The 16,759-nt window shown below is 41.7% G+C and overlaps 1 protein-coding gene across 7 annotated transcripts in view; it reads left to right on the top strand.

Annotated features, from left to right (window-relative positions):
- The window catches only part of IKBKB (inhibitor of nuclear factor kappa B kinase subunit beta), a 78,215-nt gene that overhangs the window by 33,393 nt on the left and 28,063 nt on the right, over positions 1 to 16,759 (top strand). For all 7 annotated transcript variants that reach the window (XM_064272779.1, XM_023551073.2, XM_010592427.3 and 4 more), the window contains 3 exons: positions 4,469 to 4,557; positions 6,812 to 6,901; positions 9,860 to 9,984. In XM_064272779.1, coding sequence (XP_064128849.1) covers positions 4,469 to 4,557; positions 6,812 to 6,901; positions 9,860 to 9,984 — 304 coding nt within the window. The remainder of the gene's footprint in view (positions 1 to 4,468; positions 4,558 to 6,811; positions 6,902 to 9,859; positions 9,985 to 16,759) is intronic.

The raw sequence follows: 16,759 nt of genomic DNA, 5'->3' as shown, positions 1-16,759 counted from the left end.
TAATTTTTATACACATGTACTATTACTACTGTCAGGGGGTTAGATTTTTTTAATTTTTATTTATTTATTTTTTATTGTACCTTAGATGAAGGCTTACAGAACAAACTAGTTTCTCATCAAACAGTGAGTACACACATTGTTCTATGACACTGGTTAACAACCCCACGACATGTCAACACTCTCCCTTCTCAACCTTGGGTTCCCTATTACCAGCTTTCCTGTTCCCTGCTGCCTTCCAGTCCCTGCCCCGGGGCTGGTGCGCCCCTTTAGTCTTGGTTTGTTCCATGGGCCTGTTCAATCTTTGGCTGAATGATGAACCTCAGGTAGATTTTTTTTTAAATAAAATTCTAAATGCTAAAGTGTGTTTTTTCTTAATCTCAGTATCTGATTTTCACCCAATTTAAATCAAATTTAGATTCTCTTGGCTTCAAACTATTTTAATTCATTTTATGATACTACACTTCAAGTACCATTTTGTAAAACATAGTGCAGTCAGACCAAACTAAGCTTTTTAAAGACAGGTTTCTGAAGGGAAGCCATTGAAGAAGTTCTGCCTCTCAGAATTTTGACTATTTTAGCCATGTAAGAGCCATTCAAATCCAAGAAAATATATATAAACTTACCTGAAAAAGCAAACAAACAAAAACCAGTTGCTGTGGAGTGAATTCTGTCTCATGGCGACCTCGTGTGTGTCAGCATGAAGCTGTGCCCCGTAGGGGTTTGATTGGTCAGAATAGATCTCCAGACCTTTCTCCTGAGATACCTCTGGTTGGACTCGACCCACCAACCTTGCATTTAGTAGCCAAGCACATTAACCATTTGCATTGTCCAGGTACTCCAACGATACCTGAAGAAGTCTATTCTAGACTATTAAGTTGACAGTAAATTTGTTGAGAATAAACAATTACTCTGAAGTAAGAATTAAAGTTTGTTATGTACATTTGCTTAAAAATAAAAATAAACAACTATTAATACTAACCTGTGGATTCTGTTACCAACTTGAAATTCCTCCTCGCTGAAGATGTGGTGATACAACTCTTAATCAATGTGGCGTAGAGAATAGTTCTTTCAGGCTCAGCTGGACGCCCTTGCCCTCATTCAGAGGGCTTCTTGTGGCATCTCACCCACTGGCGTCCATGTTACTTGCACTGAGATGTTTACGTCTAACTTCCAGGGCTTTGTCTTAGTCTGGACTTAGACGCTTGTTCAAAATGCAGTGAGTCTCGATTTTCATATATTCTGCCTTTGAACAAACTCACACTTTCATATATTCTACCCTGATACTCTTCAGCGGCTTGTCCTATGCCAAAGCTGGTCTTTTGTAAATCAGTCAATGAGCAAATATCTCGAGTTACTGGATGGCAGCGCTCCCTGCCAGCCAGCAGCTCAGTTTCAGCGGTAGCACCATCCCTCTCTGCACGGTTGTGTTTGGGGTTATTAGAACACTCTATTAGACTTTAATTGTTTTATAAAAATAGGAAAACAAAAACGAAAGTGCTGATAAGAAGCATTAGCCTTTTAAAAGCTAACACAGTTGAGAACAAGATGGAACGGGCTTTTTTAGGCATGTTGAGAGCAGCGAGTCTTTAACTTCATTTGGACTTTCATTGGACCCAAGCCAATCTGTTGTGTTCAGTTAACGAAAAGAAAGAAGAAAAAAAAAGGCACAGGTATGAGATGTTGGAGCTATATGGTCACAGGCAGGGCTGAAAAGGGTAGATGTAATTAGAAGTTTTGTAACACAGTTGAATGTTCTGAAATGAAACTCCTGTTTTTAAGATATGGCTGTTGTTCAGCTCTCTCAGTTTGACTTTGAGATATGTTTTCAGGAAACATTCAACATGAAAGTCTTTGTTTTTGTTAAAACCAAACCAAACTTGATGCCATCGAATCAATTCCAACTCATATAGGACAGAGTAGAACTGCCCCAGAGGGTTTCTGGGGAGCAGCTGGTGGATTGAACCGCCAACCTTTTGGTTAGCAGCCAAGCTGTTTAACCACTACGCCATTAGGTGCCATCAAATCGATTCTGACTCTTAGTGACCCCATGTGACGGAATAGAGCTGCCTCATAGGGTTTCCTAGGCTGTAATCTTTTCTCCTGAGGAGCCTCTGGGTAGGTTCAAACTGCCAACCTTTTGGCTAACAGCCAAGAGCTTACATGTTTTATCACTTGGTTTTTGAGGAAGGCTTTGCTCCTCCTCTTCCACACAGTGCTGATCCTCTCTGCTCAGCAGAGCAGACAGAATGTCTACCCAGGGCTGCGGGTCTGCCCACCTCCCTGGTTGGCTCTGGCCACATTCTCACTCTGACCGGGTGAGTTTGTATGTGTGTGGTGCCAAAGGCAGAGTGTGTTATGTAACTCCTCAGTAGTGGTGGTATTGCTTTTTAGTTTAATTTTTTTTTTTTTTTTTACAAAAGATCATATCATTTACTTGGAAGTACATCATTGTCATCCCTCTGAGCCAGATAATATAATCCTAAATAATTTTAAAATAGAGCCATGGTATTTTATAATGTGGACCTACCGTAATTCGTTCAACCATTCCCTGATGGATGACTTTCAGTTTGTTCTAGTTTTTATCACAGCCCATGCTATGCAATGAGCATCTTTATATGTGTTATGATGCTTTTAATTTTCCAAGCTAGATTCTCAGAAATGGAAATAATGGGACAAGCAATATGTGTACTTTAAAATTTAATAGACGTTGCCATATTACTTTCTCAGAAATATATAATTTTACTCCTTCCAGCAATATAGGGGAGAACCCTTTGTCACCTGAAATTCTTTCTAGTTGAAGAGGTGAAAAGACATTTCATTGCTTTAATTTGCATTTTCCTGACTACTAGTGAGCTTGAGCAACTTTTCACATAATTGTTTACCTCCCAGCAGTTCATTTGTGTTTCTTCTGTAAATCACGTCTTCATATTCTTTGTCCATTTTTCTAGTGGATTTTTTTTTGTTGACTTGTAAGAACTTTTTATATATTAGGAATGTTTACTTTTTGGCATATGTGTTATAGATGTTTTTGTCCCAGCCCTTTTATTTGTCTCTGACTTTGTTATATCTTTGGTCATAAACTTTTTGAATATTTTGACACTACTTTTATTCTGTGGTATTTTAGACTGTTGCTAATGTGAATGGGATTTTTTTCTTTTCCATTCCAACAGGTTATTGCCGACATTGAGAAAAGCCATTGATTTGTATACAGTTATTTTGTTTCTAGACACCTTATTGAATTCTTTCCAGTTTTTAGACTATTGGGTTTTCCAGACATGGAGTTATATCATGGAGCCCTGATGGCATAGTGGTTGAGAGCCTGGCTGCTAACCAAAAGGTCAGCGGTTCAAATCCACCAGCCCACTCCTTGGAAACCCTAGGGAGCAGTTCTCCCCTGTCCTATAGGATCACTATGAGTCGGAACCGACTCGATGGCACCTAACAGCGACGACAGTTACATCATCTCCAGACAGAGAATTTTATGCCTTTTCAATACTTAAACTCCAATTTTTTTCATCTATAGTACAATTCTAATTAATAACCTCTATTAAAGGTATTAAACCTCTCTTACGGGTAAAAAGCATGTCCTGAACTGCAGATAGCTCCCCTGTTGTAGGCGCCATGACCCTCCTTGTGTTACATCATCACATTTCCTCTCCATGGCCAAAGCTGTGGGAATCAAAGGACTTCTCAGCCAATATTGGGCAGACTACCTCCCTCCCAACTAGAGCCCAAGCTTTGAAAGTTGGGGATCACGTCCTTTATTTTCTTTGTCTCGCAGAACGTAGCAGAGAATTGGGCACATAATAAATACATGTTGAACTGTCAAACATGTTGCATTTGTTTCTATTCTGTCCTTCCAGTGCTTCCTCCACTTCTCCCTTGAAGCCAGCTTTGATTCTACCAGGCTCAAGAGCACATGACCCATGTACTCTGCCCAGAGGGCCTTTCTCCCTTGCCCAGACGGTACAATTTTGATTTGAACCACTAGGCTAGTGGTTCTCAAACCTTATCGGTATCTGCATCAGCTGGCAGGCTTAAAACAGATTGGAGGACCACCCTCAAAGCTTCCCATGCAGTAGGTCTGGGATGGGGCTTTAGAATTTTCATTTCTAACCAGTTCCAGATGCTACTGGTCTAGGTTATACAATTTGAAAACCATGGCACTAAACTATATTTGATGACCTTACGGGTGCAAGGCTAAGACTTCTTTGCATGAAGAAGCTAGCAGTTATCTAAATTCTGCTGGCATAGTGAGGTCCCCGTCTCACAGAGTTTATTCACTTCACTGCCTTTACCTGAGGAACATCCGCCCAGGTCCCTTCCCTCTGCCGTGAGTTTCTGCACCAGCAGTCACCAGCCATGTGTCAGAGGGCACACAGTATTGATCTTTTACAGGAAGGTTAGCAGAGTCTGAAATGAAAAGCATTTTTGAGGTTCACGAAAATTTTCCTTTCCACTCTCTCAGCCTCTGCGCTTAGATACCTTCATGAAAACAGGATCATCCATCGGGACCTAAAGCCAGAAAACATCGTCCTACAGCAAGGAGAGCAGAGGGTGAGACCCCCGGGGACTGACGACACCCTGCAGGGCCACCTCGGGAGCAGGAACGTGCTCTGTGTGTTTGTGTACATTCCTTGAGTGAAGCTTTGATTCTCTGGTGGTGCTTTTTGAATTTGAATAAAATCCAGTGAGAAGTTCTTCCTTGCAGATTGAATGGATCACATTGTTCATTGCCCAAGTTGCAGGAATCTGATAAGGAAAATGTTTGTCTTCCTACCTGGGCCTCCTCCCCTTCTAGACCTTTGGGACCAGCATTTCTTGGAAACAGACTTTTTGTTTGGCATTTGTTTCAGAGCCTTTTTTTTTTTTTTTTTAATTTCTAGAGTTTTTTTGGTTAGAGTAGTTTTAGGTTTATAGAAAAATTGAACAGAAAGTACAGGGAGTTCCCATGAACACCTTGTCCTTCCCTTGCCCCCTCCCCCCTTCCGCCCCAGTTTCCCCTGTTAACATCTTGCATCGGTGGGGTACATTTGTTACAGCTGGTGAACCAATACTGATAATTACTATTAACCAGAGTTCATAGTTTACATTAGGGTCACTCCTTGTACAGTTCTGTGCGTTCTGACAAATGCTTAATATCATGTAGAATAGTTTCACTGCTCCAAAAACCTGTGCTCCACCTATTTATTGCTTTTCCTCCGCCAGCCCCTGGCAACCTATTACTGTCTCTATAGTTTTGCCTTTTCCAAAGTATGTGGCTTTTTCAGAGCAGCTTCTTTCCATTAGCAGTGTACATTGAAGGTTCCTCCCTGTCTTTGTGGCATGATAGATCATTTCTTTTTATTGCTGAATAATACTCCATTGTGTAGATGTACCACCATTTGTTTATCCATTCCAGAGCCTCAACTTTTTTTTTTCAATTTTTATTGGGCTTTAGGTAAAATTTTGCAGACCAAATTGGTTTCCCATTGGATAGGTTGTATATAAAGTGTTCTGTGACGTTGGTTGCATTCCCCACAGTGCGTCAGCACTCTCCCCATTTCTGCCCTGGGTTCTCTGTTTCCTTTTGTCTAGATTTTCTACCCTTTCCTGCTTTCTCATCTTTGCTTTTGGGCAAATGTTACCCTTTCAATCTCGTATAATTGATTGTTTTAAGGAACATGTTCCTCTTCGGTGTTATTGTTTATTTTATGGGCCTGTTTGTTGTTTGACTGAAGGGTGGTCTCCGGGAATGACTTCAGTTCCAGGTCAGAAGGGTGTCTTAGGCCCATAGTCTCTGGAGTTCCTCCAGTCTCTGTGAGACCAGGAAGTCTGGTCTTTTTGTGAATTTGATTTTTTTGTTCAGCTGTTTTTCTCCTGCTTTGTCTGGGACCCTCTGTTGTGATCCCAGTCAGAGCAGTCAGTAGTGGTAGCCGGGCACCATCTAGTTCTTCTGGTCTGGGGTTAGGCTGTGGTTCATGTGGTCCGTTAGTCCTCTGGACTAATTGCTCCCTTGAGTCTTTGGTTTTCTTCACCCTCCTTTGCGCCGGACAAGGTGAGACCAATAATTGTATCTTAGAGAGCCTCACGTTTTGATGCTAAAGTGGAAACTAGCTGTATGTTGGTGCTGGATATGGCTGAGAAGAGGCATTTTGAGCTGGCGTTGTCCACCCTGGGGCTCTTTGTGAGCGCATCTTCCTTGGCCCTCTTGAGTGGCTTCCCTGCTTAGCATTGTGGTATTAACCTCTCCAACCGAATGACACCATGGTCTTTCACCATGTCGTTTGTTCAGCTGAGGGTAATGAGCAAGGGCTCAGCTGAGCAGAGTGTAGTAACTGTGGGTCACCTAATCCCTCCTGATACAGTTCCCATCAGCATTCCAGGCCTGACTGTGACTATCACAGCACTCACCTTTGTTCCATTCCCTGCTCATTCTTGCCGGTAATTCTGAGATTTGAGATCTAAAGATATTTACTGTGAAGGGACTAGCCCGGTCTTCCAGGTTATAAAGTCTGGTTTTACCAATCTTGAGGGCTGACTCATGGTCTGTTAATTTTGAACTCCTCTCGATATTGGTGGTAGAGCAAGGGGGTACATATGTCTAAGCATTTTTAGTATTTGTTTTCTTTTGCCCTAAGGTTGAGGCTGTTTGTTCTCATATGTTGAAGTTGTTTATTCTCATATGTATTTGGTGGCTCTTGGGAAATTAGGATCTGATATCATCTAGGAATTTGGAAATATCCTCTTCTCTAACAGCAAACAATTGAAATACTTATAGGACAATGTATTTTCATAACCCTCGAATGTTCTCCCTCACCCTTTTTTTCAGTTAATACACAAAATTATTGACCTAGGATATGCCAAGGAGCTGGATCAGGGCAGTCTTTGTACTTCCTTTGTGGGGACCCTGCAGTACCTGGTAAGAAATGGGGTTTACATGTTTGCTTATCAGTTTGTTTCTGATGCGTGTGTTTGTGTAGCTTCTCTTTTCGCACCGTCTAGCACCTACGTCTTGGCTAGCTTTTTGGATGTTTCCTGTATATGTAGGAATTGCTGCATGAAGGCAGACACATCACCCATTTACAGCAGCCTCTTTTGCCTCTGGAAGGATACAGTCATCTCCAATATCAAAAGGGCTAGTGTGCCCTTCCACAGTCCCATAAGGTCTCTGTGCTTCAGTATTTTACCTGGAAATAAAGGTTTAGACTAGTTGCATTGCTGGTCTGTAGAGGCCAGTTTTCATGAGGTGTCTCAGGAGCTATTGAGGAGGCTGAGCTCTGAGCTCCCCACTCCTCCGTTACATAATTTAGTCTGAATATTGGGGTTCTGCTTGAGTTCTTCATTCAAGAAATATGATTGAGTGTAGTCTATGTACCAGGCACTGTGTTAGGCACTGGACACAGTGATAAAAACACAGTTATGGCCTTGGCCTTTGGGGACTTAGAGTTTAGCACGGAAGCAGGCATTACCCTAATACAGATAGCTAAGAAACTGCAAGGGTGATACATGCTATAAAGGAAAAGTGCAAGACGCTGTAAGAATATGTATTAAAAGGATCTAACCTAGTCTGGGACCTGAAGGATGAGTAGGTGAAAAGGGATTGGAGGTGGGGTTGGGGAGAGGAAGTGGTTAGAGGAAGTTCCAGGCAGTTGGGTAGCAGAAAGTACGTGTGGAATGTAGAGAATAGGAAGAGAGTATCTTGAATTAATGCTGGAGAGAAGTAGGAACGGATTTTTCTTGGCCATGTTGCAGATTTTAGACTTTATCCTAAAACCTCTGGAAAACATTGAAGGGTTTTAAGTTAAAAGGATCAAGTTTACCTGTTTGAAAGACCACTCTTGCTACAGTGTGGAAAGTAGGTACAGGTAGTTCCTGACTTGGGACAACTCTGTCGTAAGTCATTTCTGATGTAATCGAATACCTCTTTTTTTTTTTTTTTATTATTGCCTTTTATCATCAGTATCGTTACAGATCTTATCTTTATTTGTCTTTGGGAGTTTGCGTGAGAATGAGAACATCAGCAGACTGTGCGCTGCAGCACTGTATGTAGTACATATTACTCACAATAAAATAAGAAAAAAAAACGAGGTATCCGAGTTATGTCAGTTTGGGCGTCAGTGCTGTTCTTTGTAACTTGAATATGTCAAAAGCCAGGAACTACGTGTAGTGGGCAAGTAGGTAGGAGGCTATCGCAATAAGCTGGTTCAGAGCTGGTAGTAGCAGTGAGGATGTACAGAATATTAGATTCAAGAAATGCTGAGCTCTGAGCTTCTGTTAAGGGTGATGGAAAAATTGGGGAACAGGTACAGGTGGTAGCTGAACAACATGATGGATATAATTAATAACACTAAATTGTACACGTGAAGATTGCTGCAATGGCAGATGTTTTATTATGTATGTATTTACTACAATTAAAAAAAAGAGAGAAAAGTGTAAGACACTGCAATGATGTTCCATTGAAACCAGTGTTTTTCACAGGGGTCCTGACTTGGTAGTGGAATGTGAGATCGCAACCAGCACTAAAACAAAGAGAGCAGAAGATATCACAGTGTATTGTATATAGAAGGATAAATCCTAGGACATGAAATTTTGTTTCAGTTGTTGAAAAAAGAAAAGAATGCAATGGAAATCGTAAGAAAAAAAAAGTGCATAGCAGAGATATTCAGGAAGACTTGGTAATTACTTGCAAGCAGGTGGTAACAACCAGTAAAATTTTGGTTAAATAAAGGAGTCTGCACTTAAAAAAAAAAAAAGTTGAAAGCCACTAGGCTAGATGAGTGTGCGTATCCTATCTAACTCCTAAGTTAAAAAAAAAGAAAGAAATTGTTTGACATGTTTTTGAGGGTATTTATATTTCCTCTTCTCTATACCATCAACTGTGGGCTCTGTCAGTTTATTACCTGCTTTCTGGAATAGAGGCTTCACAGAGTGGTGACCCATGGGAGGCTGTGATTCAGGCCTCTCGGTCTGTACGTAGGTCCTGCTGAGCATCCTTTGAGACCGTCATCGGCTCAGCAGCTACTCAGCGAGGGGGACCCTGTGCTGTGACCAGAATGCTGGGTCAGTTTGTTCACTCACATGAGCTAAATTAGCCCTGTCCATATCCAGACATGGTAACTGACCTGACCATCCCCAAATTTCTCCTCATCATTTGAACTCCCTGACCTTTCCATAAGTGTCACATCTCCAGCCATACCATGCACATCCATGCCTTTGCTCATAATGGTCCTTTCTAGAAGCCCTTCCTTCTCAGACCAGGCCTGCTCGCCCCTGTGCTTTGTAGCCTTCTCCGTCACCCCAGCTCTTTCTGCTTCTGCAGCAGTCATACATCCGGCTTTCTCCTGCCTGGTTGTGAATATCCCATCCCATTGTATGACCACACATTACTTGGCTCAGGAAACTCGGTCAGTGTGCCGATGGCATTTAGTGCACCATCGTGCATTTAGTGTGCACAACCTGGTGTCATTTTCCTTTGCTGTATGTGGTGTACCTCGTACTGCCTCATCTGTACACAGTGCCTACAGCTGTGTTGGTTTTCAGTAAGTGCTTGAAAATGCTGCAACCCTCACTTTTAGAGGAGAGAAATGAAGCACAGAGGAGGAAACTTGATGTACTCTGGTCTACCTAAAAATAACCCCTAGGGGCCCTGACTCCCTAGCCTTTCTGTTGCATTTAATGGGAGTGAACAAGGTAGAGAAAAACTAAACATGCTCCAGGTGGTCACCTTCTCACCCTTGAGCTGACATACCGGTGCACCCCAGGATGGAGCCAGGAGCGGGGGCGGGGGACACAGTTAGGTGGGCTGGGCACCCCCTCCTGCAATGGCACCTCAGAGGGAGGCGCAGCTCAGGAGTGTCCCCGCGATACGCTGTTGCAGGCCCCAGAGCTGCTGGAACAGCAGAGGTACACAGTGACGGTGGACTACTGGAGCTTCGGCACCCTGGCTTTTGAGTGCATCACCGGCTTCCGTCCTTTCCTCCCCGACTGGCAGCCTGTGCAGTGGTGAGTGAGAGACCAGGCCCAGTACCCAGGCGGGAGGGCATCCAAAGGAAGGAGCGTATCCCTCTATTTTTGTTCGCCTCTCTTCACCTGTCCCATTTCACTAGCCAGGCCTGAGAGATCGGTGGGTTGTCTCCTCTGAGAGGAAGGCCTGTTGGGACCAGGCAGATGGGCAGTCAGAGCACTGACAACCTAGAAAAACACAGTAATGATTAAGCACTGCGATGGAGTTTGACAACCTGAGCATTTTACTGGAAATGTAATACTATGTAAATGACATTTGCCCTATTTTCAGTAGTAATAACAAGTCAGTGCCTTCATGGGTATTGTTCCAGTGTCTGCATTGTATTGAACGTACTAGGTATGAATAAACAGAAGTAAAAGATATGTATATGCACGTGACAGATAATAAGTAATATTTACTTGGAAATTTATTGTTACAAATTTTACTACACCAGAATATAAATGTTTGCTTCAGAAACATAAGAAAGTGGTTTAAAATGAACACCTAGTAAGTAATAATAATTAAAAAAAAAAAAAGAATTTCTAATAAAAAAACCCAAAGGAACTGGAAAAACTTTTGAAATAGAACAGTCAAACTGGTCAGGCATTAGACTGAAATCTCTTGACAGTGTGATGTTTTGAACACCTGAACTAGGTTATGATTCTGCTAGTTAGATGTGTATTTCAGCCTTCTGTCTTCTTAAAACACAGGTCGCAGTTGCCATTAGAAAAACTGGGAAGAGAGGAAGTCATTTTTAAATTTTCTTTTTTAAAACTGTGTGTGTGTGAGGCACTTTGCTTGTGACATCATTAACTGTTGGCAGCAACCCTGAGGAGTAGGTCTGGTGGCCTTGTTTTACAGCAGCAGCTGAAATGTGCTGAGAAAGTTGTTCGAGATCAGTCTCTAAGGAGGTGGGATCCAGATTAACATTTGCTTATTAAATACAAAAAAAATTTAAAAACCCAAAGGATACAATTACAGTTTTCAAGGTTACTGTATATTCTTTAGCTTTTTTTTACTGATGATAAAAGTAATGCATTTTTTATTTTACACATGTGAATCACTATAGGAAAGCATAATTTAGAAATTAACACCCTCCGCATCAGTTAGTCTTCATTCAAAGTTGTCCCTTCAGAGGCCACACAGTTAATTTAAATGATGTTACTGTTGCTCAAAACATTTTTTTAATAATTTTTTTAACCGTTAGTAAGTTCAGATGGCTCAAAATTAAAAAAGTATAAAACAATATACACTGAAAAGTCAGTGTTTTATACCAGTCTCCTAGCCACCCAGTCCCCCCTCCCCCCGCCCCCCCGCACAGGCAACAGGTATCATTGAGTTTTGGTACACTTCTAAGGTCTTTTATACATACATAAGCAAATTGGCACATAATCGTTCATTTATGCCCCTCACCCCCTTTTTTATTGTGCTTTAGATGAAGTTTTACAGAGCAAATTAGTTTCTTATTGAACAATTAATACACATATTATTTTGTGTAATTGGTTGCCAACCCCGTGATGTGACAGCACTCTTCCCTTCTCACCCTGAGGCTCCCCAATTCCTTTTGTCTAGTTGTCCTGTCCCCCCTGCCTTCTCATCTTTGCTTTTGGGCTGGTGTGCCCATTTAGTCTCATATACACGGTTGAACTGCATGTGTCATTGTTTGTTTTATAGGCCTGTCTAATCTTTGGCAGGAGGATGAACTTCAGGAGTAACTTCGGTACGGAGTTAAAACGGCGTCCAGGGGTCATACTCTTGGGGTTTCTCCAGCCTCTGTCAGGGAATTTTTTGTGAGTTTGAATTTTGTTCTACGTTTTTCTCCAGCTCTGTCAGGGACCCTCTATTGTGATCCTTGTCAGAGCATTTGGTGGTGGTAGCTGTAGGCAGGCACCATGTGCTGGACTCAGTCCGGTGGAGGTTGTGAAAGTTGTGGTCCATTAGTTCTTCGGACTAGCCTTTGCCTCGTGTCTTTGGTTTTCTTCATTCTCCCTTGCTCTAGATGGAATGGGACCAGTAGATGTATCTTAGATAGCCACTCAAAAGCTTTAAGACCCCAAGCTTATTCACCAAAGTAGGCTGCAGAACATTTTCGTTATAAACTATGTTATGCCAGTTGAACTAGATGTCCTCTGAGACCACGGTCTCCCACCCTCAGCCCAGTAACTTGGTCTCTCAGGACGTTTGGGTTTGTCTGTGAAGCTTCTGTGGTTTTGCCCTAGTCAGGTTGTGCTGACTTCCCCAGTATTGTGTACTGTCTTACCCTTCACCGAAGTTGCCACTTACCTACTATCTAGTTAGTGTGTTTTTCCCTCCCCTCCCCCCCATAACCATCAAAGATAGTTTCCTTCTGTGTGTAAACCATTTCATGAGTTTTTATAACAGTGGTCTCATACGCTATTTGTCCTTCTGTGATCGACTTTTTTCACTCAGCGTCATGCTCTCCAGATTGATCCATGTCATGAGGTGTTTTGCAGATTCATCATTGTTCTTTCTCGTTGTGTAGTACTCTGTTGTGTGTGTGCGCACCCTGGTTTGTTGTTTCCCCCTTTTTACACCAGTGGTAGTGTGATGGGCACCCCGTTCCACATGTGCTCTTAGAGCAGTTTTACACTCTGAGAATTTCCTTCAGAGCCAGTTCATCTGCAACACACACAGAAGTGCTTTTCTTGAATCTAAAGAGCACTGCATAGTTTCATCACCCCTCATTTCTACCAGGTTGACTTTGTTTTGTTTTTGAGTTTTGGAGACTATGGAAACAATCGAAAAACAAGAAGCAACTATAATCACACAACCTGGAAGCAACCACTATAATATTTTTGTGTGTCTCCAGTCTCTTCAGTGTGTGCGTGTGTTTTATGCTTTTTACGATATTCTCAGTTCCTGGGTCACATAAAGAATTAGGCATCAGGCTGCTAACTGGAAGGTTGGCGTTTTACACCCACCCAGTAACGTCTTGGAAGAAAGCCCTGGGGATTTGCTTCCGGAAAGATTACAGCCAAAAAAAACCCTGTGGAGCTCAGCTCTACTCTGTAACACATCAGGTCATCGTGAGTCGCAGTCGGCTTGACAACAACAGGCTTTGTTTGGTTATGCATACTCTCATATAACCTGCTTTTCCAACTTAATATTGAAAATACTTTTCCTTTATTTGCCTGGAACAACAGAGGAAGGAGAGCCAGGAATAGGAGGAAGCTGTGGAAGGTGTGGCAAATTGCCTCCATGAACAACTGCCTCCTTTGCCATGAGACCAGCAGAACTGGGTGGTGCCTGGCTACCATTACTGAACATTTTGATCAAAGATTCCATAGAGGAATCCTGATCAAAAGGGGGAGAATGCAGACAGAATTTCAAATTCTCATAGACCCCAGATTTCCTGGAGTCAGGAAGGTTAGATGAACCCCTGAAACTGTTGCCCTGAGATAATCTTTAAGCCTTAAACCAGAACTGTCCCCTGAAATCTTCTTAAGACCAAACAGTGGTTTAGTTTAACTTGTAAAAAATGTCTGCTTTGAGCATTATGTTCTTTTAAGAACTATCTGTATGGAATCAGACTGACAACAGCAATTCGAAAGATTAGGTAGGAACCTTAGGGGGCAGTGAATTTGCTGTAACAGGGGAGGAACGACTCAGAAAAGGAGGACGAGAATGGCTACACAACTCGAAGAATGTAATCAGTGTCATTAAATGGTACATGTAGAAACTGTTGAATTGGTGTATGTTCTGCTGTGTATATTCTCAATAGCATCAGCTAAATAAAATTATATTAAAAAAACACTTCTATGTCATTATGTTTTTCCACATTATGTTTAATGGCTGTATTCCACTGAGTGGCTGTGCTGTAGTTGATTTCACTTATCCCCATTTTTGGAAGCATAAGTGGTTTATGATTTTCACTTCTTGAAATGCCACCAAGAATAACATCTTTGTAGGGAAATCCATGTACATCCACAATTATTTTCTTAGGATAAATTCCTAGAAATGGAATTAACGGATCAGAAAGTATGCACATTTTTTTTTAATGCGTGCTAACAAGCGGCTCACCAGCAAGGTTGTATCAGTATACACTTCTACCAGGAATACACCACGCAGTCCCTTTCACCACACCACTGCCAACACTGGCTATTACCATTTTTCTAAATACCTTTCTGGAAGTAATAAAAAACATTAACTTTTTCAGAGAACAAATATTTACATCATAAGGGTGTGTATTCGTAAGAACGAGGTAAGGCCTCTGCAATCAATTCCAGAGGAGTAGACGGCACTGGGTTAGGGTTATGTAATGGCAGCCCAGTTCAGTCAGCATTTCCATGCCAGACATTAGTAATGCTACCATGAATGAGGCAGTGTTCCTGCCCTTGAGGTGGCTGGTGAAATGGCAAGAGTATGCCCTCCTGTGGTGACTTTAAACCAGGCAGTGCTCATTTAGCTACATTAAAAAGAAAAAAACCCAAACCCATTGCAGTCAAGTTGATTCCAACTCATAGCGACTCTATAGCGACCCTATAGCTACCTAGCTCTGGGATATTGAATTAGCTCATTAACTTGTAGTCACATCTTATAATGTATCCATCATAAAATTAGCTTTAAAAATCTTCACTGCTTTTAAGTATCCAGGGAACTGTTGTATTTTTTCAGTTCAAATATTGAACTTTTCCATTATTTATGACAAGGCAAGTTTACCCTTTCAAGACCCCATTATTTCTGTGTTGAATTTTTTTGCCGATACCATGTGTTTTCATTAGTAGAATCATGCTGAATTGTTCGGTGTGTCTAAATTTTTGGTAGGTAGTATGTTTTTTTCTTGCCCCCTTTCACAAGCCAAGCCTCCTGAAAGGGTTAGTATCCATTAAAATGGAAGAATCAGTGCTATTTGAAAATATATCCGTAATGGCTTAGTGTCTTTGTAGTCAGTCTGTTCCCTGTAGAACCAGCTCCCTAGAACTTCCCTCATCAGTGATGGAAGGTCAGTTGACCACGTTCCGATGAACTTCTAGGAAACTCAATAAGGAGCTGCTTTGTGGACTAGTTTGCCTCTCTTGTCTGCTATTTAATGTCATAGGCAACTATTTCCCTTTCACTATCTTGTCACAGATGGCCGGTAGATAGTAATTTCATGACAAATGCGATTTGGCCTTTGTAATTCTATCATAAAGCTACTTTGAAATACATTTTGGTACCAACCTAAGTAATAAGCATTTTATTTCACATATCCTTTTTAAAAAAAAAAAAAAAAACTTCCCATTGACAAATTAAGTTTTTCTCTTAGACGATCATGTAACTTTTATATAATCAACAGTCCTGGAGCACCTGACTTAACAATAACCCCAGTTACAGCAAGAGCTGTAAAGCACTGCCATCCACCAGCTCTTCTAGATTTCCCCTGTACTCCAGGTAGGCCATTTCACCCCTTGCCAATGAAAAGTGTTTGGGGCTAGAGCATTTTTTTATTTGAATTTCCTGAGTGTCTTTGAAAAGGATGTGTTTGGGTATTCAGACCCAGTAGAAAGAACACCAGACTTCTGAGTTGAGTCCAGTTCTTCCAGTCTCTGGTTGTGTGACCTTGGGCAAATTACTTTGTGTTCATTTCCCTATCCTTAAATTAAAAAAAAATTTAATGTCTACCACATAAGGATTATCATAGCAAATAAGAGGATATCAAATCCCAGGTGCAACATTAGAACCAAAGTATTTTGTTATCTGTGAAGCATTATTCAAATTTAAGTTATCAGCGAGAAGATTTGAAACTGATTAGATTAAAAAATTTTTTTTCCTTTAAGTACTATTTCAGATGCATCAAGAAGTTCACCAAATGCCACATACTTTTGTGGTTACGAGGGGGGGGAGGGAGGGAAGATGGGAGAGGGTTATTTACTGATTAGTTAGTAGATAAGAACTACTTTAGGTGAAGGGAAGGACAATACTCAATACACGGAAGGTCAGCTGAAATGGACTGGACCAAAAGCAAAGAAGTTTCCGGGATAAACTGAATGCTTCAAAGGTCAGTGGAGCAAGGGTGGGGGTTTGGGGACTATGGCTTAAGGGGACTTCTAAGTCAATTGGCAAAATAATTCTATTATGAAAACATTCTGCATCCCACTTTGAAATGTGGCGTCTGGGGTCTTAAATGCTAACAAGCGGCCATCTAAGATGCATCAATTGGTCTCAACCCACCTGGATCAAAGGAGAATGAAGAACACCAAGGTCACACGATAACTAAGAGCCCAAGAGACAGAAAGGGCCACATGAACCAGAGACTTACATCATCCTGAGACCAGAAGAACTAGATGGTGCCCGACCACAACTGATGACTGCCCTGACAGGGAGCACAACAGAGAACCCCTGAGGGAACAGGAGATCGATGGGATGCAGACCCCAAATTCTCAAGACCAGACTTAATGGTCTGACTGAGACTAGAGGAATCCCAGCGGTCATGGTCCCCAAACCTTCTGTTGGCCCAGGACAGGAACCATTCCCAAAGACAACTCATCAGACATGGAAGGGACTGGACAATGGGTTGGGGAGCGTTGCTGATGAAGAGTGAGCTACTTGTATCAGGTGAACACTTGAGACTGTGTTGGCATCTCCTGTCTAGAGGGGAGAGGAGGGTAGAGAGGGTTAGAAACTGGCAAAATTGTCACGAAAGGAGAGACTGGAAGGGTTGACTTATTGGGGGAGAGTAAGTGGGAGTATGGAGTAAGGTGTATATAAGCTTATATGTGACAGACTGACTTGATTTGTAAACGCTCACTTAAAGCTCAATAAAAATTATTAAAA

This window comes from Loxodonta africana, chromosome 19 (assembly GCF_030014295.1).
Source record: "Loxodonta africana isolate mLoxAfr1 chromosome 19, mLoxAfr1.hap2, whole genome shotgun sequence".
NCBI classification, from domain to species: domain Eukaryota; kingdom Metazoa; phylum Chordata; class Mammalia; order Proboscidea; family Elephantidae; genus Loxodonta; species Loxodonta africana.
This window is presented reverse-complemented; position numbering and strand designations above follow the sequence as displayed.